Here is a 26,475-nt window from a genome sequence, read left to right as displayed (position 1 = left end):
TGAAGAGATTACTTGAGGCTTCCAGACTGCGATGGAGACAAGATGAGTGGCTTTTCAGGGAGAAGAGCAGCTGCAAGGAGAGATAGGTGAGAACTTTGCAAAAGTGCCGACGGAGCCAGAGGCTGGCTGGTCCCTCCAGCAGCCAGAACCACGCTACAAGGGTGGCACCCAGTGGACGTGGCCGTCCTCAGGAGGCAATGGCTCTGTGGACGCTCAGAAAGGGGGGCATTCTATCACCCAGACTTCCAGTCCTCGCAGAATCCTGGGCATTCAACCAAGCAAAGGGTAGCACAAGTGCCACTTCCAAAGGACCATGTGGGCTGGCCACTGATCCATCTGCTGTGGTCAAGATGGACTGGAGCCTACAGGGCCTGCCCTGTATTGTGGGCACCACAGAAGCCTTCCCAGGTCTCGTGCTACCCCAGGCAGGAGGATTCAGACTGATTTTTCTGCTTGCTCTGTGGAACGGCAAGCTTCATTTTATTTGATTTATTGAAATAAAGAAAGGTGATACATCCTGCACCTCTGGGTTAGTGGTTAATTTATTCCTGATACAGTTGTAAATTCACAGCAGGCCCAGAACACGATCCAGATGCATAGGAAATCAATGTCTGATTGTTTCCTTCCTCCTTTCTTCCAAGCAACACTCTTAAGCATTTCATGTGATAGGCACAGGAGAGAAAGTGGAGATACAGAGATAAAAGAACACAGCCCCATCCTTGGGGGTTCTCAGAGAGGATCAGAGAGGTGGGCATGAAGAGGGGGCAGAGTCCCGCCTCCTCAGCCAGGGCTGTTTTGATTATATATTGGTACCTTACTGAGCAGCGCATGGTGCTTGAAAATTGTCGATGGCACATAGTGGGAGCCCAATAAGATAACATCAAGCGAATTTTAAATTGGATTAAGACAGTGTTAAAAGGGGGAGGAGGGTCAGTAATGTATCCTCCAGACTGAGAAGGCGCTTTAGTACTGAGAAACAAAACACCGTTTACACAGAGTTTTGTTCAGTCTCACTTACTGACGGACAATCAGACGGGCGAATGGCCCAACCATCCAGGGCACTACACAGTAATTCTCCACCCCTACTTTCGGCCTATTCTCTGCAGCTATCCAGACCTTAATCCCCAGATTTTATGGAGTGAAGGGCAGGGCGTGTGTGGTCACAGGATAGTTATCTAAGATGGCCCCAGATGGAGGACCAAAGATGGAGTCAGTGTTGCCCAGGTGGAGCTCCTCAGTGCCCTGGAGCATGTCGCTCCAGCGCTCAGTCCCCATCCATGTGCCTGTTCCCACCTGGCCCTCTCCTGTATCCAGCCTTCACTTACACTCGTTCATTCTTTAGATTTGCATTTATGAGGAACATGCACTGACTTCGATGAAAATCTGATCCACTGTGAAGAAGGTGAATCAGAGCAAGGGTGGCATTATCAGACCTCCACCCGGGAGAAAAATACTGCAGGGCATTCAGAAGTTGTCTAGCTTCATCCTTTCCCTTCTGCCCTGCATCTCTTTGTGAGAGAGCAAATTAATAAGTCAGGAGTTAGGACCCAGAGCTATGTTTTCAACTTACACAATCTGACAGCTGAGTGGAAATCAATGAAGTGTGGTTGAAGAAACATCACACTGATGTGAGGTGGTTTGAGACTCTCTTATCCCACTTCAGGTGTCTACTCTCCCCTTGGGTTCCGCTTCGGATTTTGAACCACTGCATTTTCTTTTCAAAACCTCCCTTTCTGATGGAAATACTGTACTGTTTAAAAGGAAGGGGTTATCTTTCCTACACTGACATCATGAGACTGGCAGTCTTTCTCCTCGTGTTCATCGTCCTTGGTGTCACTCCTTCAGGTAAGCTCAAGTTAAAGTAAATTAAAACTTCATCATTGTAGAATGATTTAAGCAAGGGAGGCAGAAATATGGTGTTGATAATGTTAGAATTATAAAATGTAAGGTATAGGTATCTTTAGGATAACCTTTAGGATGTGGCTGTAATGAGTAATTCTAGGAAATCTGCATGTTGCTAAAGAAATCATACCTATGGATTCCATCAGATTTATGCCATTGTCATTTTTCTGGGCTATTCCTTTTGAATCATGAACTTGGTAGGAAGATATAAAAGGAGGAAAAATGTTACTGAATGCACTGAATGCTTCTCAGAATCGTTAAAATATTTGGCACAGAAATTTACTCTGTCAACATTTTTATATCATGTCTACTAATAATCATTATATCTGTGTGTAGGTACTTAATTGTATCCAATATATTCTATAGACTTACATACAAACTTTAATAAATTTGTGTGTAGGTATATTTAATGTGTTTGTATATCACAATTAAACAAAAATAGACATTACATGTCTATGAACATGTGTGAGTTTTCTGTGACTATTATCCACCTGAAATTTGGAGAATTCTTAATAAAGAAAGAGGGCAAAAAAAAGGAGAGAGGGAGAGAGAGATGGACAGACAGCCAAAAGAGAAATGGAAAGAGGGAGAAAATAACTGCAAAGTTTAGGGGGAAATGGTCATTTGCGCCTGCCAGCTCTCTGGGTTTGGGAAACACTTCACTTTTTATGTAACTTAAGAACACAAAGCCCTTCCCATCACAGTGGAAACCATTTAGAGACAGGGGCCAGATGGCTGTCCCATTAGCAGTTTGCATTTATTTCTCACTAGGAATTTTGCCATGTTTGACTATTGCTCCTTTCAGATGGGGAACCAGGGGCACCGAGTGAGATTCGCCCAAGTCCTGAAATAAATCCTAGATTTAATAAATTCTAGATTTCAAATCTAGGCACACACACCTGAACAGTATCATATCTTTAAAAACGTAGCCTTTCTTCATACTGAGGACTCAAAATGAGTCCTTTCTAAGTACCGAGGGCATCGGACCCACTTTCAAATATCACTAAATTTGATCTCTGGAGTCTGAAATGAAATTTGTCAATCATAAAAATGGTAATCAACTTCTGTGTGTTTTAGCATACAATTAATATCCACAAGTCTAATGTTTTTCTGCCTTTATTTACTGTTCCATTTACTATGAAATAATTGATTCTTACTATCTTTTGCCCAGGGAAATCATCTCACTCGCAGGAGTGGTTGCATAAACCCTCTCCATTCACCTGTGTACCCCCTTCCTTGCATAGTAATGGTTACATAAGAAAATTGGGAATGGAAGGGAGCCTGGTACTCATTCTCTATCAAGTAGGGCAAGGGTTTGGGAATGTATACTGTGCTGGGTACATCTGTCACCGATCTATAATAAATCAATAACCTGTAGTCACTCTCGCATTTGTGAACATTTCTAGATCCCTTGGAGTCTATTTCTGTTTGCAGATCTGTACCACCTTTCCTTAAGTTCTTTAACTTTGCTACTCCTTGCAAAGGAAATAGTTTCTTTTTGTTACCCAGGACTACCTTTTCCAAATTACAAGGGGCAACCCCTCATTTTTAGATTTCTGGCTTTGGTGGAAAGGATGATTGTGTCTGGCCATGTGACATTTTTTGTGTTGCAAATTCATGCTTTGTGTGTTTGGGTCTGCTCCCAGAAAAAGGGACTGTATCTTACTCATCTTCCCATCACTCTTACCGCACGATGACATGTATTTACTCATTCAATAAATATTTACTGAGGATCTACTGTATCTTAGGAACGATTCCAGCACGGGGGATGCAAGAGGGAGAAAACAAAGTCATTCGAATAAACTCTCACGCTAGCAAGGATCCATCCAATATTTATTATTTATTTCACCCCGAGGCCTAGTTCTGTGTGTTGACAGCAGAGGTAACATATTTGTGGTATGATTTTTTTTTTTGACAAGGTGGTGATAATGGAAGGACAAAACCAAAATATACCAAAAGGTGTCTAAACAAAAAAATGTGTCTCTCCCAACCATGTTTGCTGAGGTTTAGAAATCTTCAATTACTTCTTTACTCTCTTAGCTAAGGATAAACAATGATGTTGTCTTCAATAAAACCATAAATAAGCATGTGAGTTGTCATCAGTTAAGTCTTATCAGTTATTTATACCTCAGCGTGCATGAACTTGTCAAAATTCTGCAGAAAGTGGGTTTTGATAATTGGGTGAGGAGAGAGCAGAATGTCTGAGAGCCTGAAGAAAGGAAAGGAAACATGGTCAAGAAGAATAAAGAGGCCAGAAGTTCAAGTTGTAGGTTCCAAAGAAAAAATTCTTTGTCTGAAGCTGGTATGGGTACCTCATCCAATCTCTCATGACCCCACTTACAGGGGTTGAGAGAGTCTTAACTCCTCCTGGGTCCTGTCTAATCCCTTCATAGTGTTAGTTATGTTACCTGATGTCTCCTCTGTTACAGTAAATGGCAGCCAGGAGTAAAGTTCTCCAATCAATGGTACATCTTAAACATTACCTCTTTTTTGTGTCTTCAGAATAGCAAATATTGGGCATAATAGATCACATTTTATGGCTGTTTCATGGGCATGAAATCCTGGAAGCATAGGGTGTGTGAGTTGGTAAGGGCTTACCAATCATCCACATTCTATTTTTACTGGGAGAGGTTAAATGCCTTGCTTAATTAAGATCGCTTGGAAACAAGACCAGAACTCATGTCTCTAAATCTGAGTCCAGTGGTTCTCAATGTTAAATAAATATTTGTTGGATTCTCGTTTTAACAATAACGAATTTGGCAAGAGACTCAGCATCCAGAGCCAAGAGCAGAGTGCCCTCCTAGAGCACTTTCCCAGCCTGAGTTCCACATGGAGGAAATTACTAGAATCAGGCAGAGAGCTCTCCATCTGTCTGATCGCTTGTATGTGCTCTCCCTCTGGTTCTCCCTCTTCTTGTCCTCCACCTGCGGAGTTGCTTATGTAGTCCCAAGAGAAATATTTTGACAAAGAAAAAAGTAAGACAAAGATTAAGTAGAGAGAGGGAGAGAAGAAAGGGGGAGAATTGGGATTTAGGGGAGCAATGGTGACAAGCTTTAACAGCCAGCACACATCCTCTGGAGATGTGCATTAGACTATGTGTGTGTTGGGGGGGGACGGGGGTTGCAAAGCAGGACTTAATGCAAGGAGATGTGAGGAGACCATGGTCAAGTCTGAAGCAGGATTGCTCCTACTATAAAGCATTGGGTGTCCCCCTCCAAGGAGTGTGCCCACAGTGCCCAACCAAGAGGTGCCCAGGGCCAAGCTCAACTGCAGCAGAGGGAGACTGAGTAGGATTATGGGACACCATCACCAGTGTTGAGCATCTTCCTATCACCAAACATTATCTGTGACCTGGTTTTAGAATATCATTCTTCCTGGCGATAGATTGCTTTCAACAACAGTGAAGTATTTTTGGTAAATACAATGCTAACAACAACACAGCAACAAAAAAAGCAAAAACAATAAATACGTGTCCATAGACATGAATTGTTGAAAGTTTTTATGTGGCCATAAAGTAAGGAGACCACAGCATAGGGGACAGTCTTTTTGCCTCCTCGATCCTCCAAGGATGAGCTGATGGAAAGATCGACAACCTGGGAGTCAGAAAACCACACCCACCATGTATTAGCTGGGTTCACCCTGGGTAAGTCACTCCCTCTCTCTGCACCCCAGGATCTACATCTATAAAAGGAGGGGCTTAGATCATCTCAGAAGTCCTTTTCAGCTCCACTGCCTTCACTTCATCATTTCACTTGTCCTTCCTCTTTCATGCTGAAATTATTTATGAATACAAATGCCCTCTCATCCCTCCCCATCCAGAAGCTGACTTTGGGAAATGTAAGCACCCACTCAGGGAGTCAGTCATCTTCTGACATCAGCTTCCCAACTTGTCCATGTATTGCTGAGATATATCTTAGAATGTCAGTCTTGTCAAATTTGTTTAAAATACAAGTCCATTTGCAAATATTTGGTTTACACACATTTCAGGAATCCATTTATTCTTTAAAACAGAGACCACTTGTCCTGGAAATCCTGACAACATCTGTGATTCTACACCCTCTGGAGCAGTGAGCCGAGCTCACTCCGCCTCCTTCCCTGTGCATGGAAAGTGCTGTTAGAGCTTCTTTGCATTTGGTTCATTCACCAAACATCATCGAGTATTTACTGAGGCCCTAGCCTCAAAGAATCAACAGTGGGAGCACTTTCCCTTTCTTATCATGTTCTATTTTACAGGAAGGACAAACCAGAGACATTTCTAGGGCATCTCTGCATCTGTTCCAATAACATCAATGACTTCAGCTTTTATTTGGGGAAGCTGAGACAGGTTGAAGATGTTGAGCAGAAAGCATTGAACCTTTGGCCTTTTTTTTTTGGTCAGATCTGTTTTGGTCAATACAGATTTGTGCTGTCTTAGACAGCTCGGGCTGCCATAGCAACACACCACAGACTGTGTGGCTTACCAGAAATTTATTTTCCCACAATTCTGCAACCTAGAAGTCCATGATCAAGGTGTCAGCAAGTTCGGTTTCTGGTAGAACTCTCTTCCTGGCTTGGAAACCGCGGCCTTCCGGCAGTGTCTTCCCCTGGCTTTTCCTCATGCCTGCATGGAGAGAGAGCTCTTTCGTGTCTCCTCCACTTCTTCTAAGGACACCAGGCTGATTGGATTAGGGCCCCACACTGATGACTTCATTTAGCCTAAATTATGTCCTTATAGGTTCTATCTCCAAAGATAGTCACACCAGGGGGGAGAGGGGGAGGGCTTCAACACAGGGATTTGAAGGGACACAAATATTCAGTCCAAAACAGCCTGTGCAGATTTACCTTTTTTGTTTCTCGATTCAGACAGCAGCTCACCTTCTGACATTGGCCGAAGTGGGTAAAACATACAAAGGTCCCTGAAAGAACAGATCTGCTTATTTCCCTTTGGAGCCCAGCAAAGAGCAGGGATCCAGCCATTCTCACGGAGGGTGTAGCTTTGAAGGCGGCAAGTGCTGGGGATTGTCAAGGTCATCATTTTAGAGATCCCTCCCAATGGGCAACTCCACCTTCCTGCAAACTGACAGTCAAATTGTCCTGCCAGGAAAGGAAACTCAAAAGTACAGTTTCTGTTCTCAGGATTCCCCTCTCAAGTCCAGAATTATAATGGCAGGGTTGTCCAAGCTAAGAAGTCTGTGTGTGTGTGTGTGTGTGTGTGTGTGTGCGCGCGTGCACGCGCACGCATGTGTTAGTTCAGACATTATGCAGTTGTTTTCAGCCCTCCTGGAGCATCCCATCCATTGTGAGATGGTGTCATAAGTAATTAGTTGTCACTGGCCTGAACTGGAACACGGGCTGTCGGGGAAGGGCAGAACTCTGGTGCTAGGACCGCACTCAGATGCGGGTAACAATGGCTCTAACAAAGAGGGTTGCTTTTCTCACACACCAAAAGATTTGGAGGCAGGCAGGCCTGGGCTGGTTGGTGGCCCTACAGTGCTCTCAGGGACCCAGGCTCCGTCTGTCTTTCTTAGGTGTGGAGTTTTCATCAGGCTGTGTGAGGTACCTGTGGGGCCAAATCCCTAGATACCGTGTTCCAGCTCCAGGCCGGAAGGATAGAGAGCAAAGGGCGAAAGATGAAAGGTGAAAGGTGCAGGTTGGACCGAGTCTGTCCTCTTCAACAATATTTCCTACAAACGTCACCCACTGGCTTCTGTTTGTATCTGAAGGCGCCGATGCGTAGGTCACATGGCCATCCCTAGCTGTGAGGGAGCCTGAGAAGGGAACATTTTAAGCTGGCACCATGCAATCCTGAATAAATTTAGCATCTGTTACTGAAAAAGAAAGGGCAAATGGGCTGTTGAGCAGGGAACCAGCAGTCGTTGCCATGGTGCCCATGAAACAATATTCTCCTTATGGGAGGGCTGCTCGCACAGGGGAAGGCTGAGGGGGCACCGCTGTGGCCTCCCTGCCTCTCTTCTCCCGAGCAATTCAGCTCTGGCCCAAACTCTCCAAACACCACTCGGCAAACAAAACCCAAGTAGCTCACTGCCTTGCTACACAAGTGTTGGCTCAGGGGCCACGATGTGCCAGACCCCACAGAGCTGGGAGGCGGTGGTCAGGAAGGTTTCTGGGAGCACCATTTTCCCAAGGGGCAGACAGACAATAAACAAAGACACATATAATATGTGCAAGGGCTCCGATGCAGGATAAAGTACCATCAGGGGGATAAAGTGTGAGGAGGGATGTTTAGACCGCTAACACACACACATATGTCCCTTGCCACAATGTGTTGTGAATTTGTCATTGTCCATCAAAGTGCTGACCTCACGGTGGGAAAATCCCGCGGGAGCGCGAAGCTCTGGGTAAAGCATAGAGTCTGCTTTCAGCCGTGTGTTGTGGGCATGGAGAATGGTTCGAGAACCCTTGTACACTCAAAGCTGCCTTTGCTGCACTAGGCCGTGTAGACTTTATGAAGGTTCAGGCTGTAGGATGCTAAACCAGCCATTACGCCGTTCCCATTAATTCGGGTTTCCCTCATGATTCTTACAGCCGCTGCAGGATTCAGCTCAATAGCTGAAAGTGAAGATGCCCTCCTCAGACACTTATTCCAAGGTTATCAGAAATGGGTTCGCCCTGTATTAAATTCTAATGACACCATAAAAGTATATTTCGGATTGAAAATATCTCAGCTCGTAGATGTGGTGAGTAATCCTTGGCACAAAGCTGAAAAGAACATGCATTTCTTAACCTGTTTGTGAGCCTAAGATTTTATTTTGTTTTCTTTCCCCATGTCTGCCATTTCCATTTTAAAAATAGCTTACTGTGAGAGAAAATCTGCCCCAAGAGGCCAGTGAAATGACCCAAGGAAGGAATGAGAAGTGTCACGGAGTAAATTTTCATTGCAGCACTATTTGTGTGGGACCTTTGGCTGGGGGGCGGATGTGGTGGCTAGGACAGGCATCGCCCCTGGCGGGTTTGCTGAGCACCAGGACGAGCACCCAGGGAGAAGCAAGGGCTGGAAGAGAAGGCAGAACCGAGCCGAGGGCTCGTCAGTGTCCCCCTGGCTGATTCGGTGTCACCCTGACTGCGGATTGGGTGAGGGCTGCCAGGGGTGCTGGCAGGGAGAGAAGGCAGATGGTGCTGGCACCCCAGTGCCTGGCAACCCCATCACCCTCCTGAATTCCCCCAGGACCCCGCAAATTCCCCTGGCCCCACCCATACCTTAGCATTCTCTGCTAATGTTCCTGTTTGGCTCCCACTTCTGCCATGATTGCGATCCCAGGAAATCAGTGAACTTTAACAAGCCCATTCTGCAAAGTCATCCTGCTGTGCTCCACAAAGTTCCAGAACAATCCCCCCATATTGCCCCAATCCCCTGCCCCACCACTGGCACACTCACCCACCCCAGCTAACTCGATGCCCAAGGAATCCTTCTAGAAAATCATGCAAAACCAATCTCTGATTTAGCTAATGTTCATCCTACATTGCCACCTTACCATGCTTTCTGGGCTATGCAATTTTAGATAAGTATCACCACAATTAACTGCTACTTGCTTTAATTATTATTTTTTATTTTAAGCAAAATATGTGTAATATTTTAGGATCCCATGCCATTTAACTGTGCTTAAATTGAGAATCCTTTACACTTTGAATGCCTCAAATGTATGTGTCAGAGAGGTCTTTCTGACAAAAGAAAAAAATTGTAAAAGACAACTTCACTTAATTTGAATTTACATCTTCCTAATTGTCACTTTCTTAGGATGAAAAGAATCAGCTGATGACAACAAATGTGTGGCTCAAACAGGTAACTGTCAATCCAGGCATTAGATCTGCTAACCTAATTATTTCCATGCTTTTCTGTTTAGAAAAACAATTTGAAAAACAATTATTTTACAGAGCATATTGGGTTCCTCGGGGAGATATTTGGGAATGGTTGGGAAGGGTTTATTATTTAATTTTCTTTTGCGGGAGGTGGAGAGCAGCTTCTGGAAGCGCAGAGGCATGCCTGGAGGGGACTCTCTGACACCCAGGCCTGGGTGCTGCTCCCTGGCTACTTGGAGAAAGGGGGAAAGCTCCAGAGTGCCACTTTCCCCCCACTAGGGTACCACAACTGGAGCAGACAATCATCAATCCTAAATTCTCCCTCATCCCCACTGGTCCTCCGTGGGAGGAATCCGCCCCTAGGGTTTACCGTTCCTCCCTAGAAAGAGAAATCAGGGAGGACAGAAGGCCTCTCATCATCAGTTTCAGAACAAAGTGAAGCCCAAAACAAGGAATATATGTTTTCCTGGTATAACTAAAAAGGCATTTTGAATGGGTTCAGCTCTCTGCTTAGATGATTGCTTTTAGCTCGACTGGAGCCTGTTTCCTAAAACCGAGACGCCCATTCAGAGGAGCTTGTCCTAGAATGTTCAGGAAATAACTATCTTTCAAAGCCCAATTTTGCCTGTGTGATGGAAAGGAGAAAATATTGACACTTCTTTGATAGGAGATGAGATTTTGGTCCCCTTGTTTGTTTTTCCTTGTTGTTGTTATCGTCAGCAATTACTTGTTTTCTCCTGAATGTCCAGATATTGCCTAATCTCCCATAGACTTAAAATCTTCCGGATGAGGAATCTTTAATATCTCACTGAATTTTAACATACATACATAATATTTTTGTTCGTTTATATTGAAATAAGTTAATTACTATTCAGGTTCAGGAGACATTGTTCAGTACTGCTAAGGGTTTATAGGAACAGTGGACCAAGATTGTAGGGAGATTCCCTGGGCTTCCTTTCTGTCATATTTGTCCCACCCAAAAACTTTGGTCAGAGTTACAGAATTATTATCATTTTTACTACCCTCTATTCCTCCGATTCCTTAATTGGTAGGTATGTTAGCAAGTTATGAAATAGATCTGTGTATTATTTTACTTGCAAATAAAGATGTCCAGGAGAAAATAATAAGCAAAAGAAAGAAAAGAAAATAATAAGAAAAATACAATTCAAATAAACATATTTTTCTGTATACCCATCTCCTTCCTCAGTGATGTATCCCACTTTTCCAACTTAGAGACAGTGGAATTCAGAAGTATTTTGAGTTAATGAAAATCAGTTAGAAGTGCTGTATTTGAGCTTGCAGGGGAGAGAATAAAAACTTTTCTCTTAAAGTGCGAATGGGTTTAGGAAGTTAACAAAAATAAAACAAAAAACCTCTCACTGCTTCACACACACTGGTCCTTGAGATTAAGCTTTTATTAATCTCTCACATAAAACAGTGGTCCGGAGACTCCTGGCCTTTACTATTTGGTACTTTTCACTTTGCCTGAGATTTAGAAAACATGAGGTCATTTCAGTAGAAGTGATCGAGAAGTCACAGCTCCTCAGACCTTAACTACAACTGGGGAAGTGACTTCCAGCAAAGTTTTGCCACCAGAATCACTGTGGCCTGGTGAATGCCTCCAGGTCAAGCCAGAGTCGAAACCTAAACATCTCCAGAACCCAAAACAGAGCAAGAGAAATCCATAGGGATGGGGCAAGCTGATGCTTGGAAAAGCCAGACTGATGACTTAGGTTCCCATTTTTTAGAAGTAATGAGGATAATAATAGACTTTTTTTTCGTTTAAGTCTGGTCGGCACACAATGTTACATTAGTTTTCAGGTGTACAACATGGTGATCTAACAAGTCCGTACCTTATGCTGTGCTCACCACAAGTGTCCCTCCCATCGGTTGCCATACATGCTATTCCAATACCATTGACTACATTCCCTATGCTGTGACTTCTTCATTCCAGAACTGAAAGTCTATACCTCTCTTCACCCATTTTGCCCACCCCCCTCCAACCTCCCCTCAGGCAACCATAACTTTGTTCTCTTTATCTGGATCTGTTCCTGCCTCTTTGTTTGTTCATTTGTTTTGTTTTTTAGATTCCACATATAGGTGAAATCATGTTATTTGTCTTTCTCTGTCTGATTTGTCTCACTTAGTGTAATACCCTCTAGGTCCATCCATGTTGTCGCAAATGCCAAGATCTCATTCTTTTTTATGGCTGAGTAATATTCCATTGTATATATATATATACCACATCTTCTTTATCCATTCATTTATCAATGGATATTTGGGTCGCTTCCATATCGTGGCCCTTGTAAATAATGCTGCAATAAGCATAGGGGTACATGTATCTTTTTAAATTAGTGTTTTCATTTTCTTTAGGGAAATACCCAGCAGTGGTATTACCGATCATATGGTAGCTCTATTTTTAATATTTCAAGGAACCTCCATGCTGTTTTCCACATTGGCTACATCAGTTTGCATTCCCACCCACAGTGCACGAGGGTTACTTTTTCTCCACATCCTCGCCAGCACTTGTTATCTCTTGTCTTTTTTATATTAGCCAGAGAATAACAGACTTTCCTTTGGAAAGCGTTGTCATCTCTCTTCTCTCATTTACATTTCTCAACACTCTGAATTCTCACAGCAGGTATCACACTACCCCAGGTTACAGAGACAGAAGGGCCCAGGAATTCATCTGGCTAGAATCCGGGTCTCCCCAGTTAGGGCCTTCTCTGCCATATCCAGTCTCTGCACTAACCATCAAGCCCTGCTTCTAAAGCACTGGAAGAGCCAAAGTAGGAGAAACCTCTGTACATTTCATAGAACCACAGAGAATGCTATCAAAGCTATTCTGCCCACACAGATTGGATTTGGAGTGCAAATATCATGATAAATATTAGTCAACACATGCTATGTTATGGCACAAACAAGGAGGTGTATGTGCTGCTGAAGCAAGCACAGGACACAAAGAATGTGGAAGCAAAAAAAGAAAGATGATTCTGTTATTATGGTGGCAGTCAGGGAAGGCTGCATGGAATAGGAGGCATTTGAGCTCCATCATATGATGTGTATGTATCTTTTCATTTCTTTCTAAGATTTTATTTTTAAGTAATCTCTACACCCAACACAGGGCTCAAACCCATAACCCCGAGATCAAGATGATCCATGTTCCACTGACTGAGCCAGCCAGGTGCCCCTAGCTTTTTAAAACTACAAAGCTAAAAGAAAGGCGAAGGGTAAAAGAAAAGAGATGATAAAGGCTAAAAGAAAAGAGATGCTAAAAACAAGATAAAATTGATGTTAAAAACCATGGGTGTTTTATACACATCTCAGTTTTAGAGTAGCTAATAATAACACCTAAGAGTTATTGAGCACGTACTAGGGGTTGAGGTGCTCTGCATGGGTGTGTCATAGGAATGAACTCAGTTCATTCTCACAGCCACCTTATGAGGTAGGTTCTATTAGGATCCCCACTTCGCAGATGAGAAAACTGAGCGTTGGAGAATTGGAGTGACATGTCCAAGGTTGGGCACTGTTAACTGAAGTCGGGCTCACGTGAAGAAATCCTTCCGTTGCCTTGGACAAAGGAGCGGATGGAAGATGTCCAGTGCTCCGCTCAGTGCTGTCCCTGTGGAGACTAGTTCCTTCCTAGTCCTTGTCTTCTAAGGTTTTGGTGCCTCAGCCTCTGGGACATCTGATGGTCTAGAAAGGCATTTAGGAGAGAATGAAGTAAGGATTCACTCCATCTTCCATTCATTCCATGGGGTTTATGGAGAGCCTGCTAAGTATCAGCCACTCTGCTAGATCCCGGGTATATGAAGAGTAAAATACAGCCCTGCCTTCAAGGAGAGGATAGAGTGTCACTTATGTAGAAAATAATGACTGTCATATGATAAACACCATAAGGAAAATCTGCATGAGTACCGTGTCACTATAAAAATGACAATGAGACAGGGAGAAAAGCAGGGAACGTTTCCAAGGGAGGGGATATTTAAGTTAGGTCTTACAGGATCAATAGAAGTTCTGCAAGCCAAAAAGGTAGAGAAGTTGTGAAGCCCTGTATACTCTTCCCAATCGCATAACTTCCCAAAGTTCTCATGCCAGAACAAACCTACGGGAAACTCTTTCCAGCCACCCGTGTATGCCTCAGTCAGAATAAAGACAGAAACGATAAACCCCTGTTCTTTTCTGGACACTGAAAAATGCTCCCTGACTCATATCACAGAGAGAATAAAATGCTTCGTACTTAAAACAAAAACATGTTCCATGTAGTTTCCACAACTGAGATGCTTGGTATTTAATTCCAATTCTTCTGTCTTATCCTCTATTTCCATAGTTCCCCTCTGGTATATTTAGACGTTCTTCCTCCATCCTCTTAACCAAAGACCTTTATCAAGCACAAATTTAGTGACATCCTGAGAAAGTCCTCTGTGTGGAGCTATTTTTATTTTATTGATTTTATTTTGGAAACTCATTTGTCTTCCTCCTTCCTACTTCCAGAAAGTAATCAAAACCCTATAAATCATAAATTATTAACACTGACTCACTAAAACTACGTGAGAAAGTACTTAATGGCTCGCCACTCAGATTCTGCTCCATCATATTCAACTGCATCGCAAGCACCTTAAAGGCAAATGGGAAATGAAACCACCTTTTCTTTAGTGATAAAGGGTTGAACCCTTGGCCTAGACGCGATCATGTGAGTAATCACTAAGACAACAGATGTCAAAATTACTCACTCAACAAGCATTTACTGAGCACCTACTATGCACCGGGCACTGCGTAAGATGCTGGACCATCGGGTGTAAACACCAATAAGACAGTAAGATTCTGAGTGATCCGGCTTCACTGTAGCTGAGAGCACTTTGCTGTCCTGCCCCCTTCATTTTCCCAAGGAAAATAAAACTGCCTGAATGTCTGCCAAGGCCAACATCTCAAAGTAGCCTTGTTTCTCCAACAGCTGATTCCCGTTTTAGACCAACAAAAAGTTCAGCAAACATATGCAGGCCTCAGAGGCTAGATCCCTGGCGCTGGTCTCAGAGGGGAAAGCAGAAACAAACCTGCCATGGAAGGCTCAGCCTTGCTGTAAAGGTCTGGGGGATCTTCCTGAAGTCTAATTACCTTCCACAACCTGCAAAATGGCACCTGCAAGTCTGTGAATGTATCTCCGACCTTTACTCAACATCTTAGTTTCCTTTCTTCTCCCAGCCACACTTGGACCTTAGCACAGGAGGCCAGGTTGGTGGATGCTGAGTGAGAATTGAGCAGGAATTAGGAGTTAGGAATCAGAACTCCTGCTACGTAAACTTGGGCAAGTCGTTTTGCCTCTCGGACTCTCAGTCTCTTCATCTATAAAATAGAGGCGATGCCTAGCTCACAGTGTTAACAGGTGAAATGCGATCATGTGTGTGAATGCAACTGGTACCTCATCTGGCGAGTAGTGGGGACTCAATCAATGTCATTTCCTGCCGCCACCTTTGGAGGCTTTTTCATCCTTAATGACAAATCCCATTTCTTGGCCCTGACAACTCATGGTTATAATGGGAATATGAGACATGTCATATGTCATGTTGTTGCCTTTAAGATTAAAATGTATGAACATTAACTTGTTTTAAGAATTTCACACTTGAGGGCACCCGGGTGGCTCAGTCGTTAAGCGTCTGCCTTCGGCTCAGGTCATGATCCCAGGGTCCTGGGATCGAGCCCCACATCGGCCTCCCTGCTCAGCGGGAAGCCTGCTTCTCCCTCTCCCACTCCCCCTGCTTGTGTTCCTCCTCTCACTGTGTCTCTCTCTGTCAAATAAATAAATAAAATCTTTAAAAAAAAAAAAAAAAGAATTTCACACTTGAGGGCGCCTGGGTGGCTCAGTCAGTTAAGCGTCTGCCTTCAGCTCAGGTCATGATCTTGGGTTCTGGGCTCGAGCCCTGCGTCGGGCTCCCTGCTCAGCAGGGGAGCCTGCTTCTCCCTCCCCTGCTCGTGTGCTCTCTCTCTCTCTCTCCCTCTCAAATAAATAAATAAAATCTTAAAAAAAAAATAAAGAATTTTACACTTGATTTTAAGATAACTGAAGATCCCGGGGATGCCCCAGAGGCTACAAATCAAGGCACTACTTATTCCTTACTATCTTTTGGTCTTAGTATTAAACTAAGAATAATTAGGAGAATTTTTTTGTAGTAAAAAAGTCTTTGATTTAGGTTTAAAAGAAATGTGGTTCTGGTTAATAGCTAGATATTTAAGAGTGGTATTTCAGATAACGTATGTAAGAAAAGACAATTTTAAGGGAATATATGTGATATGGATTTGAAATTGCACTTTTCAGAATTAAGAAACCTATTTTTCCATTTTTTTTTCTTAGTCACAGATTAACTTTGCTCTTTGGCCCTGACATATCCTATGCTCTCCCATTTCCTGCAATGACACAGCTCTCCACCCTGGAACTGCTTCAAGGTAGAGCTGAGGTTTGTAAAGAGCTTTGAGAATCTTGGCTGGAACATGCTATATGAACACAGGATATTATTTCTAATCTCTTACTTGAAAAAGGGATTAGTCTCCAGATGCCCCTAGGGTTTCAGGGAGAACAGGAAGTAACCAGAAGGTCTCAGAGCTCCTTAGCAAGCTAGAGGATGGGGGCTCTGAATCCTCACCCTGACACTCTGACCATAGGTTTTGTTCGCAGCAATCTTTACCTTCCAGATGGAGGAAGTGTGAGATTGGACTCTGTGGCTGAGCTCACCAACGTTGTCCACTCAAGACAGAGCCAGCTCATAACAGCGCAGTTCCAGCCAACCTGTCCGAGTCTGTGTCTGCCCCAGGGCTCACTGCCTGCCTGCTGGCCGGAGAGCTGCTCAGATTCTCCCAGGATCAGCTGAGAACCTTTTAGTTGCACATGACAGAGAACCCAACCCAGACAGGCTTCAGCAAAAATAGAAGGTATTGGCTTACACAGCCTGGAAAGTCCAGGGACAAGGCCAGCGTTAAATGCAGCTTGATCCAGGGGCTCAAGCAATATTCCCAGGGACGGTGTTCCCTCTGTGTGTCTCTGGGCTCCTCGTCCTCTGGGTGATCCCATTCTCATCTTAGCCCACCTCTGGTGGCAGCAAGGTGGCTGTATCAGCTTCAGCCTCAAAGTGCTTCCTGTGCTCAAGTTCAGCAGGAGAGAGAATGGCCAGCCTCTTTTCCAGTGGTTCCAGAAGTTTCATGCTATCTCGCTGTTTCCCATTTGTTTACCTGCTATCTCTGAAGATCACAGTGGGCAGGTATGAGGTGCAGCCCCACTTCCGGGGCAGAAGGAAGAGCCAGATCCACCCACAGCTGGTGGGTGACAGTGCAGTAAGGGGGTTCCCCAAGAGGAAACTGGGGTGCTCTTACCAGGAGAAAGGCAGGTGAACTTGAGGCAACAGGCAGTATGTGTCCACTTTATTTCTGAATTCATTTTTCTCCTCTTTCTATAAAGAGCTCTTGACATGCCACGTCCTTCTCCAACGAAGCCTTGCCTAAGTGGAAGTCAGCTGAAGGCTCCTGTTATTAACAGTTCATCTTCATCCCATAATTTCTCTCCCCTTCTTTGTCCATGAACTTGGACACAGTGTAACATGCTTATTGTGTAATTCCTCCACTTTTGGACAGATATTTCACCATTAAGACCAAACAGATTTTCTGTTGTTATTGTCTTCATTTTCTTTTTTTAACAGAGGAAAAGATGGAATAAGCTACTTTTTTAGCCTGAGTACAGTCAGTAAGCCTTATAGCGCTCAGCGCTGGAAACATCGTTGAGAGCGGAGCCATAGAAAGCCTGATCAAACAGTTGACGTTATGAAGAATTTCAAGCCACAGGTTCTTCCACTGTAAGGTAGCATGGGAAGAGGGGAAAGAGTGCAAGGTGTGGCTTTCAATGTACCATGGCACACCTCCAGGGGGCACCCTTCACATCCTAGTCAATGTGGAAGGCACCTCCTGGAGTTGTGATGCCAGGCATACACAGTCATATGCAGCAGACTTGATCCTGTTTTCTCTGCTGACCAGCTGTGTGGCCTGGGACAAGTCACTGGAACCCTCGGAGCCACAGGTGCCTCATCTAGTATAACACTAATAATAGGTCATTTGTAGGTTATTGAAGAAATTAGCATTAATAAATATAAAGCACTTAAGCCAATGCCTGGCACATCATCAGCACTCAGTAACTTTTATATTTACTATTTTTATCTTATTATCAGCATAGCTACAAAATAGTAGGTTTTTCATGTATGCTACAGTTGTATAAAATAATCATATAAACATTCCCAAAGAAAAGTATTCCCACTGCTAAGAGGGAAATATATGGGTTGTTTCCTCTCTTGTAATTAACCCAGACTTGCGTTAGATATCTGGTGAATTATTGGAATGTATTTTTTACATCTACACCAACAAATATTGTTTTAAAAATGCTTCAGTAGCAAAAGCACAAAGGTACATGTCACCTATTTCACTGTCTTCATCTTTTCTCAAGGAAACCTCACTGTGTTTTTATTTGAATTCAAACATCAGGAAAATGGTTAGAGCAACACCCTCCTTGCCAGTGCATCCTTATTTTTGAAAGGCAGCAGTCTACCTATTTTTCCGTGTATAAGAAGAAAAAGTATTATATAAAACTGTAATACATCAAGACTATGTGGGGTGGATCCCAAGAATGCAAGGCTGGTTCAACATTTGAAAATCAATCAGTGTAGGGGTACCTAGCTGGCTCAGTCGGTAGAGCATGTGACTCTCGATCTCGGGATCTTGAGTTCAAGCCCCATGTTGGGTGTGCAGCCTACTTAAAAAGAAAAAGAAAAAATCAATCAATAAAATTCATCTTATTAAGAGATTAAAGAATAATCATGTAATCGTCTCTATAGAAGCTGAAAAGCTTTTTATACAAATCAGGATCCATTCGTGATTAAGAAAAAAAATCTCAGGGAGTCTGGGTGACTCAGTTGTTGAGCGTCCAACTCTTGATTTCGGCTCAGGTCGTGATCTCAGGGTCGTGGGAACCAGACCAGCATAGGGCTCCACACTGGATGGGGAGTCTGCTTGGTATTCTCTCCTTTTCCCTCTCCCTCTGCCCTTCCCCTGCCCCCCCCCCCGCCCCGCTCACGCTCTTTCTCTTTCGCTATCTCTCTACATAAATAAATAAACTTAAAAAAAAACTCAGCAAACTAGAAATAAGAAGACACTCCCTTTTTTTTTTTTTAAGATCTTATTTATTTATTTGAGGGGGGGACATAAGCAGGGAGAGTGGGAAAGGGAGAAGCAGGCTCCCCGCTGAGCAGGGATCCCGACGTGGGGCTGGATCCCAGGACCCCGGGTTTGTGACCTGAGCCAAAGGCAGATGCTTAAGCAACTGAGTCACCCAGGTGCCCCAGGAAGAATCTTCCTTAATCAAATAAAGGGCATTTATGAAAACCAACAGCTAACATAATACTTAATGGTGAATAACCAAATGCTTTCCAACCCACATCAGGAACAATGCGAGGATATCTACTCTCCCACTCCTATTTAATGTCATACTAAAGATCTAGCCAGTGACTTAAAGCAAGAGGAAAAGAAAAAAACAATAAAAGGCATTCGGATTGGAAGAAAAGAAATAGAATTTTTTATTTGTAAATGATGTAATTGTCTATGTAGAAAATCTATCAAAAAAGCTTCTAAAATTAAATGAGCTTAAATAAGTTCACAGGATATACACAAGGTCAATATACAAAAATCAAATTTATTTATATTCTAGCAATGAACAATTGGATTTTTTTCCTTAATTTCAAAGTACCATTTACAATAACATCAAAACAACAGGATCCCTCTCTCGCTGTGTCTCTCTCTGTCAAATAAATAAATAAAATCTTTTAAAAAGGGGGGGGCACCTGGGTGGCTCAGTGGTTAAGCATCTGCCTTCAGCTTGGGTCATGATCCCAGGGTCCTGGGATCGAGCCCTGCATCGGGCTCCCTGCTCGGTGGGGAGCCTGCTTCTCCCTCTCCCACTCCCCCTGCTTGTGTTCCCTCTCTCGCTGTGTCTCTCTCTGTCAAATAAATAAATAAAATCTTTAAAAAAAAAAAACAAGAAATACTTAGGTATAAATCTAACTAAGTATATGCATGGTCTATAAGCTGAAACTACAAAACACTGATTAAAAAACATCAAAGACCTAAATACATGGATCGAGAAATGATTTTCCTGGGTCAGAAATCTCAATATTATGATGTCAGTTCTCCCCAAACCAACCTATAGATTTGAGGCAATCACAATTAAAATTTCAGAAGGATTCTTCTTGTGGATAGCAACAAACTGACTTAAAAATTTATACAGAAAAGCAAAGGAACTAGAATAGCCGAAATGATTTGGAAAAGGAGAATACAGTTGGAGGACTCACATTACGGGATTTCAAAATTTACTAGAAAGTGATGAAGGTTAAGAGAGTGTGGTACTGGGGAAAGGAGGGACACAGATTAATGAAACAGAACAAAGAGCCCATAAATAGACCCACACAGTTTACGGTTAGTTGATTTTTGACAAACATGTATGGGTAATTCAATGGAGAATGTTTAGTCTTTTCAACAAAAGGTGCAGGAATGATCCGACATCCATATGCGACAAAACCCAAAAAACTCAACCCATATTCACACCGTAATTAAAAAATTAACTCAAAATGGATTTTAGATCTAAATGTACAACCCAAAACTATAAAATCTCTAAAAGAAAACATGGGAGAAAATCTTTGTGACCTTGAGTTAGGCAAATATTTCTTAGATATGACATAATTCCTAAAAGATAAAAATGGTAAAATAAACTTCAGCCGAGTGTAGAACTTCCGTCTTGTTAAAGACATTGTTTAGAGAATTAAGAAACCACAGACTGTGGGAAACTATTTGCAAATCAAGTATTTGACGAAGGGCTTTTATCCAGAATATGTAAAGAAGTCTAAAAACTCAGTAATAAAACAAACAGTTTGATTAAAAAATATGCAAAAGATTTAACAGCCACTTCACCGAATAAGATGTATGGGTGGCAAATAAGCACATGAAGAGATGCTCAACATCATTAGTCATTAGGAAAACGCATATTAGAAACCGTAATGAGATACCAAGTCCCAACTCTTATAATTAAAATAAAAAATAAGACAATACCAAGTACTGGAGAAGACGCTAAAGAACTGGAACTCTCATACATTGCTAGTGGGAATGCAAAATGAGACAGACACTCGGGGACACAGTTTGGCAGTTTCATATAAAGTTGAACATACACTTATGATATTGTCCAGCCATCCCACTCCTGGTTATTTATCCAAGAGAAGAAAAGAATGCTTTTTACTCAAAAAGCTGCAGAAAATGTTTATAATGGTTTTATTTGTAATCATTAAAAACTGGAAGAATCCAAATATCCTACCTGGAGAATGGATAAATAAACTGTGGTATATTCATACAAGGGAATACTACTCACTAATAAAAATGAAAAAATCACTAATATAGAAGAATCTAAAATGCATTATGGTAAGTAAAAGAAATCAAGATCAAAAGACTCTCTACCCTGCGATCAATTCTATTTATATGACCAAAGGCAACATTATAGGATCAGAAAGTAGATCCTGGTTGCCAAAGGGGTAGGGGATGGGAGGAGTTGGTTACAAAGGAGCAGCACAAGGAAAACTTTTTGGGCAACAATGTTGTTCTTGTATCTTGACAATGTTAGTGATTATACAACTGTTTGCATATAGAACCATACACAAAGAGTGAATTTTATTGTATGTCAATTTTTAGAAAGTAAATGAAGTGAAAGTGAAACAAACAAAAGGTGCTATTCTGACTTCCTTTTAACATTTCTGAGATTCAGACCTGCTGCTGGTAGTACAAGTCTCCTTAGCAGGAGACAAATTATTCATAGGAAGGAAAATATATTTGCTTTTCAAAATGGGCAGAGGAGGAGGAGGAGAGAAGCCTGTGAGTACCAAGTAAACATGGTAAATACTTTATTAGTTTGGGCTCTTAAACTGTCAATCTTCACATGCATGCTTTTCCATAACTAGCCATGCCATCTTTTATCCTTTAGATTGTAGCTTTTTAATGAGCCATTTCCTTTTCAATTTGTTTTTCAAGGATCAAACCTCACAGATATTGTCTAGGATAGACAACATCTCATCTGGGGTGTACGGTCTTATACTTTTTCAGGCATCACGCATATTTTAATACTTTACCATCTAGTGAAGTTACTCATCTGCTGACTCCTGATTTTTTAATGACAGGAAGGCTTGCATTGTGCACACCCTTCAAACTTTCTGAAATGTCATTTAATATTATCCTACATCATTACTCAGCTGTCTACATGAGGGACAGTGGGATAGAAGAATTTAATTTTCAGGTCAGATTTCATAAGATTCTGGACCCAAATCTTTTTAAGAAAGTCCACTTCTGCTGTAATTGGATCAACTATATATCATCCTCTTGACCTTCATAATCCAATCAATTAGTGGTCAGGTTTGTTAATCTGGGTCCATTAGCCCCTGTAAAACATGCTAAATGATTTCATTCTATTATGAGGAAAAATACGTAAGTATCTGGAGGCTAACAATATTAGGAATATAATTTAAAACTGTAATTGGGTGGTCACAAAATAAATTCAGATTAAAACTTAAAAGGAAATTCTTGGAAAATATTTTTTCATTTCAAAGTTATAATGTCATCAAGACCAATCAGTGGATACTGGATGTTTCATATTAACATAGTGGGTGGATGTTTGTTCAAGACTCTGGAGTGATATTCAAAATTGTTCGTACCCATTATCATTAAAATATTATTGGACCAACTGTTCTAGAATAAACTGAGTTAGATCTATCATTGCTTTCTTTTGCTTCTTAAGAGAAAATAGGCTGAAAAAAATAGGTCACAAATCAGTGGTGTTTGTTGCTGAGACTCTTCACTGGGAGGCAGATATATGGCAATTTTGGAAATCCCAGGTAGGATGGCTGTGTGGGCCTGGGCAAGCTCAGAGGCCAGACTGGCTCAACCTGCATCCTGAGAAGTGTGGTGAGCCACAGGTAAGGTCATAAGATCTAAAATGCATGGATTTCCCTTTTTAAAGAAAACCCTTGATCAGTAAATGAACATAAACGTGAAGATTCCAAGTCTGATGCACTGACCTTTCAGCATAGAATTACAGTACGCTCGTCTGATGCAGGAATGGACAGACCACAAATTACGCTGGGATCCTGATGAACACGGTGGAATTCGTTCAATTAAAGTTCCATCGGAATCTCTCTGGCTTCCCGACATAGTTCTCTTTGAAAAGTAAGTATCGCAGAAGAAATACCCCCTGGTCAGATTAGGACCAGAGATGGAAAAGCCTGACTTTGGCAAAGAATTAAGAGAAATGTACAACTTTGAGTAAGAGGAGAACCATTTCTTTCTGAAATAATGTTTGACTCTGTGGTAGGAAAGTAATAAGGGCAAACAGTAGAGGGAGGGGTGGGCAAAGACCCAAGTCATCAGTGTTCGACTCTTTTACCACAGTGCTGATGGCCGTTTCGAAGGCTCCCTCATGACCAAAGTCATCGTGAGATCCAATGGCACCGTCATTTGGACGCCCCCCGCCAGCTACAAAAGCTCGTGCACCATGGACGTCACGTTTTTCCCATTCGACCGGCAGAACTGCTCGATGAAGTTCGGGTCGTGGACTTACGATGGAACCATGGTTGACCTCGTTCTGATCGATGAAAATGTTGACAGGAAGGACTTCTTCGATAACGGAGAATGGGAGATACTCAATGCAAAAGGGATGAAGGGCAACAGGAGAGACGGCGTCTACTCCTATCCGTTCATCACTTACTCGTTCGTCCTGCGCCGCCTGCCCCTCTTCTACACCCTCTTCCTGATCATCCCCTGCCTGGGGCTGTCTTTCCTGACGGTGCTCGTGTTCTATCTCCCTTCCGACGAAGGGGAAAAGCTGTCCCTGTCCACCTCGGTGCTGGTTTCCCTGACGGTGTTTCTCTTAGTCATTGAGGAAATAATCCCCTCTTCCTCCAAAGTCATTCCTCTCATTGGGGAGTACCTGTTGTTCATTATGATTTTCGTGACCCTGTCGATTATTGTGACAGTTTTCGTGATTAACGTTCACCACAGGTCCTCTTCCACTTACCACCCTATGGCCCCCTGGGTGAAGAGACTCTTTCTGCAAAAGCTTCCTACATTGCTTTGTATGAAGGACCACGTGGATCGCTACTCTTTCCCAGATAAAGATGAGAGTCAACCAGTAGTGAAAGGTAAAGCTCTAGAAAAAAGGAAACAAAGACAGGTGAGTGATGGAGAAACAGTTCTTGTTGCTTTCTTGGAAAAGGCAGCTGATTCCATCAGATACATTTCAAGGCACGTGAAGAAGCAGCATTTCATCAACCAGGTGAGTGCACTGGTGTTCATCCCAACACGTCCACCGAAGCGTGTAAAACCAACGTTCTCATATCTCTTTACAGCAAAATTCTGTCATTGTTTAAATGTGACACTATTAGCTATCTGCTTTTCATGTGTAAAATGTTAAGCAAGCCCTGAGATAAGAAAGAATTTTAGTATGGATTTTTAGGAAGCAGTTCACAGAAACAGAAGGAGCAAAAGTGAAGCAAGTGCAGATTAAGCACCATTCCTTATAATTAGACTTGATTCTATTTAAAATAATTTAATTCTACATTTCAAGTTGGTTATCCTGGTCTCTGGTAATGTATCTCTCATTTTTAGTCAATGATGGTTATTTCTATCTGTAGTATTTGGAAATAAAAAAACAATTTGATTTTGGGATTAATATAAAAATATAGTGTTCCAACAGATATTTTGGTGAGGGAAAAGGGCATAGTTATTTAGCTTACAGATTAAAAAAAAAGTGTAGCGAAAGTGTGGATTTCAGACCCAAGACAGTCGTAGATTGAGATCGTACCTGCTGCTTAAAACAAGTTATAGGCCAATTTACAGCGTTCAATTACTTTACTCTAAAATTAGTGAAAATTAGTGCCAAGAACCTGATCCCATAAACAAAATTATGAAAGAATTTTTTTTTTAAAGATTTTATTATTTTTGACAGAGAGAGAGCGTACAAGCAGGGGAAGCAGCAGACAGAGGGAGAGGGAGAAGCAGGCTCCCGGCGGAGCAGGGAGCCCGATGCGGGGCTCAATCCCAGGACCCTGGGACCATGACCTGAGCTGAAGGCAGATGCTTAACCGTCTGACCCACCCAGGCGCCCCTATGAAAGAATTTTTAATTAATTAATTAGTTTAATTTAATTAGCCGACATAGAGTACATCATTAGTTTCAGATGTAGTGTTCAATAATTCATCAGTTGCATATAACACCCAGTGCTCATCACATCATATGCTGGAAAGAATTTTTTTTAAAGAAATATCCTTCTATATTTTATCTAGACACTACCTAGTATATTCTCTCTTACTATTTGTTGTGTTTTTCATCCACCGAAAAACATTTTTAAAGCATTAGGGAAAATGCTGCTATAGAACAAACATTTTGGCTCTTCTTAGGGCTGTTTGTTGTTGTTTCTTTACATCCTTTAAAAATTCTAATTCAAAGATTCAGAGAGCCTTTTAAAAAATTATAAAAGTAACACCTTATCAGGGTAAGGAATTTGGAAAATACAAAAAGTATAAACAAGAAAATTAAAATCATTAATAATCCCACTACTTCAGGTTGGCACTTTAAACATTTCAATGTGTCTTCTTTGTGTTCTTCCCCAAAGTTTTACTCCTAAACCTCTGTGTGTGCAGAATGCATTTAGGTTCCACATCAATACCTGTGTCCCTTCTAGAACTCCTGTTAGGTTCCATCTTTATAAAACCCCCATATAATAGAAACAGGACATTTCTTTTCCTTCGGAAGAGAACTGGCCCCTGTCCTTCACACCTCTCACCTTGTTCCTGCTCTGACCTTGTTCTTACAGTGTATTGCCCACTGTGCCTCAACTTCCCTTCCTCCAAAGAGACCCGGTCTCCCCTCTCCCTTACGGATTGCTGTCCTGGCTTGATCACTTCTCCTCCCCGGCAGTTTCCCAGCATTCCAGAGATGTAGCAGCCAAACCCACACGCAGAGTGGAAGATGAGAAGGCTTGTTATATTAGGCCATGAAAATGCTTAATTTATAAGTTTGTGATTCATTTCTTATGTAGTATCAGGAAGAGATACTAGCTTTTTATGTGTGTAAAAATCAGGGTTTTCCCATTTTGATCAGTATTGTTTACAAATTCATACATGATTCCGTTGTTTCTATTTCACATCTTCAATGTCGAAAGTGTTCACAGGCTAGTAAAGTCACGGGGAGAATCTGAGCCTACGCTGCAGGGGATGTGTTCGGTGCATTTTGAAAACTGAAGTGCTGTACATCTGAATATTACTCTTTTTCAATCCCTTGAAATGAATTCAGAACAGTTGCCCTGCAGCTTGAATCGAAGGCATCGTTTTCTCTTTTGCAGGTGGTACAAGACTGGAAATTCGTAGCCCAAGTTCTGGACCGAATCTTTCTGTGGCTCTTTCTGATAGTGTCAATTACAGGCTCTGTTCTGATTTTTACTCCTGCTTTGAAGATGTGGCTCCACAGTTCCCACCAGCAATCCAGAGCCATCTAAAATACCGTAAAGACAAATTTACGCCTTAGAACTGACCTCCAGCTGCCATGTACATACAGTATCCAAATGCATGAGCTTCTTGTAAGGGCCTGTGTGGGACTCGGGGAAACTGAACATTGGCAAATGTGGGTTTGCCCACAGTAAATCCATGACTGTCACTGGAGCTC

General features: G+C 42.2%; 1 protein-coding gene across 1 annotated transcript; it reads left to right on the top strand.

Annotated features, from left to right (window-relative positions):
* Positions 1–1,790: 1,790 nt before the first annotated feature.
* CHRNB3 (cholinergic receptor nicotinic beta 3 subunit) lies at positions 1,791–26,308 on the top strand. The gene is made up of 6 exons (XM_036102333.2): positions 1,791–1,845; positions 8,428–8,579; positions 9,638–9,682; positions 22,874–22,983; positions 23,206–24,088; positions 26,156–26,308. Exons 1-6 carry the CDS (start codon positions 1,791–1,793, stop codon positions 26,306–26,308), a joined length of 1,398 nt encoding a protein of 465 aa, XP_035958226.2.
* The last annotated feature ends 167 nt before the right edge of the window (positions 26,309–26,475 follow it).

The sequence above is a fragment of the Halichoerus grypus genome, chromosome 3 (assembly GCF_964656455.1).
Source record: "Halichoerus grypus chromosome 3, mHalGry1.hap1.1, whole genome shotgun sequence".
In the NCBI taxonomy this organism is placed as follows: domain Eukaryota; kingdom Metazoa; phylum Chordata; class Mammalia; order Carnivora; family Phocidae; genus Halichoerus; species Halichoerus grypus.
The sequence above is the reverse complement of the archived record's forward strand: the minus strand, read 5'-3'. Positions and strand labels throughout refer to the sequence as shown.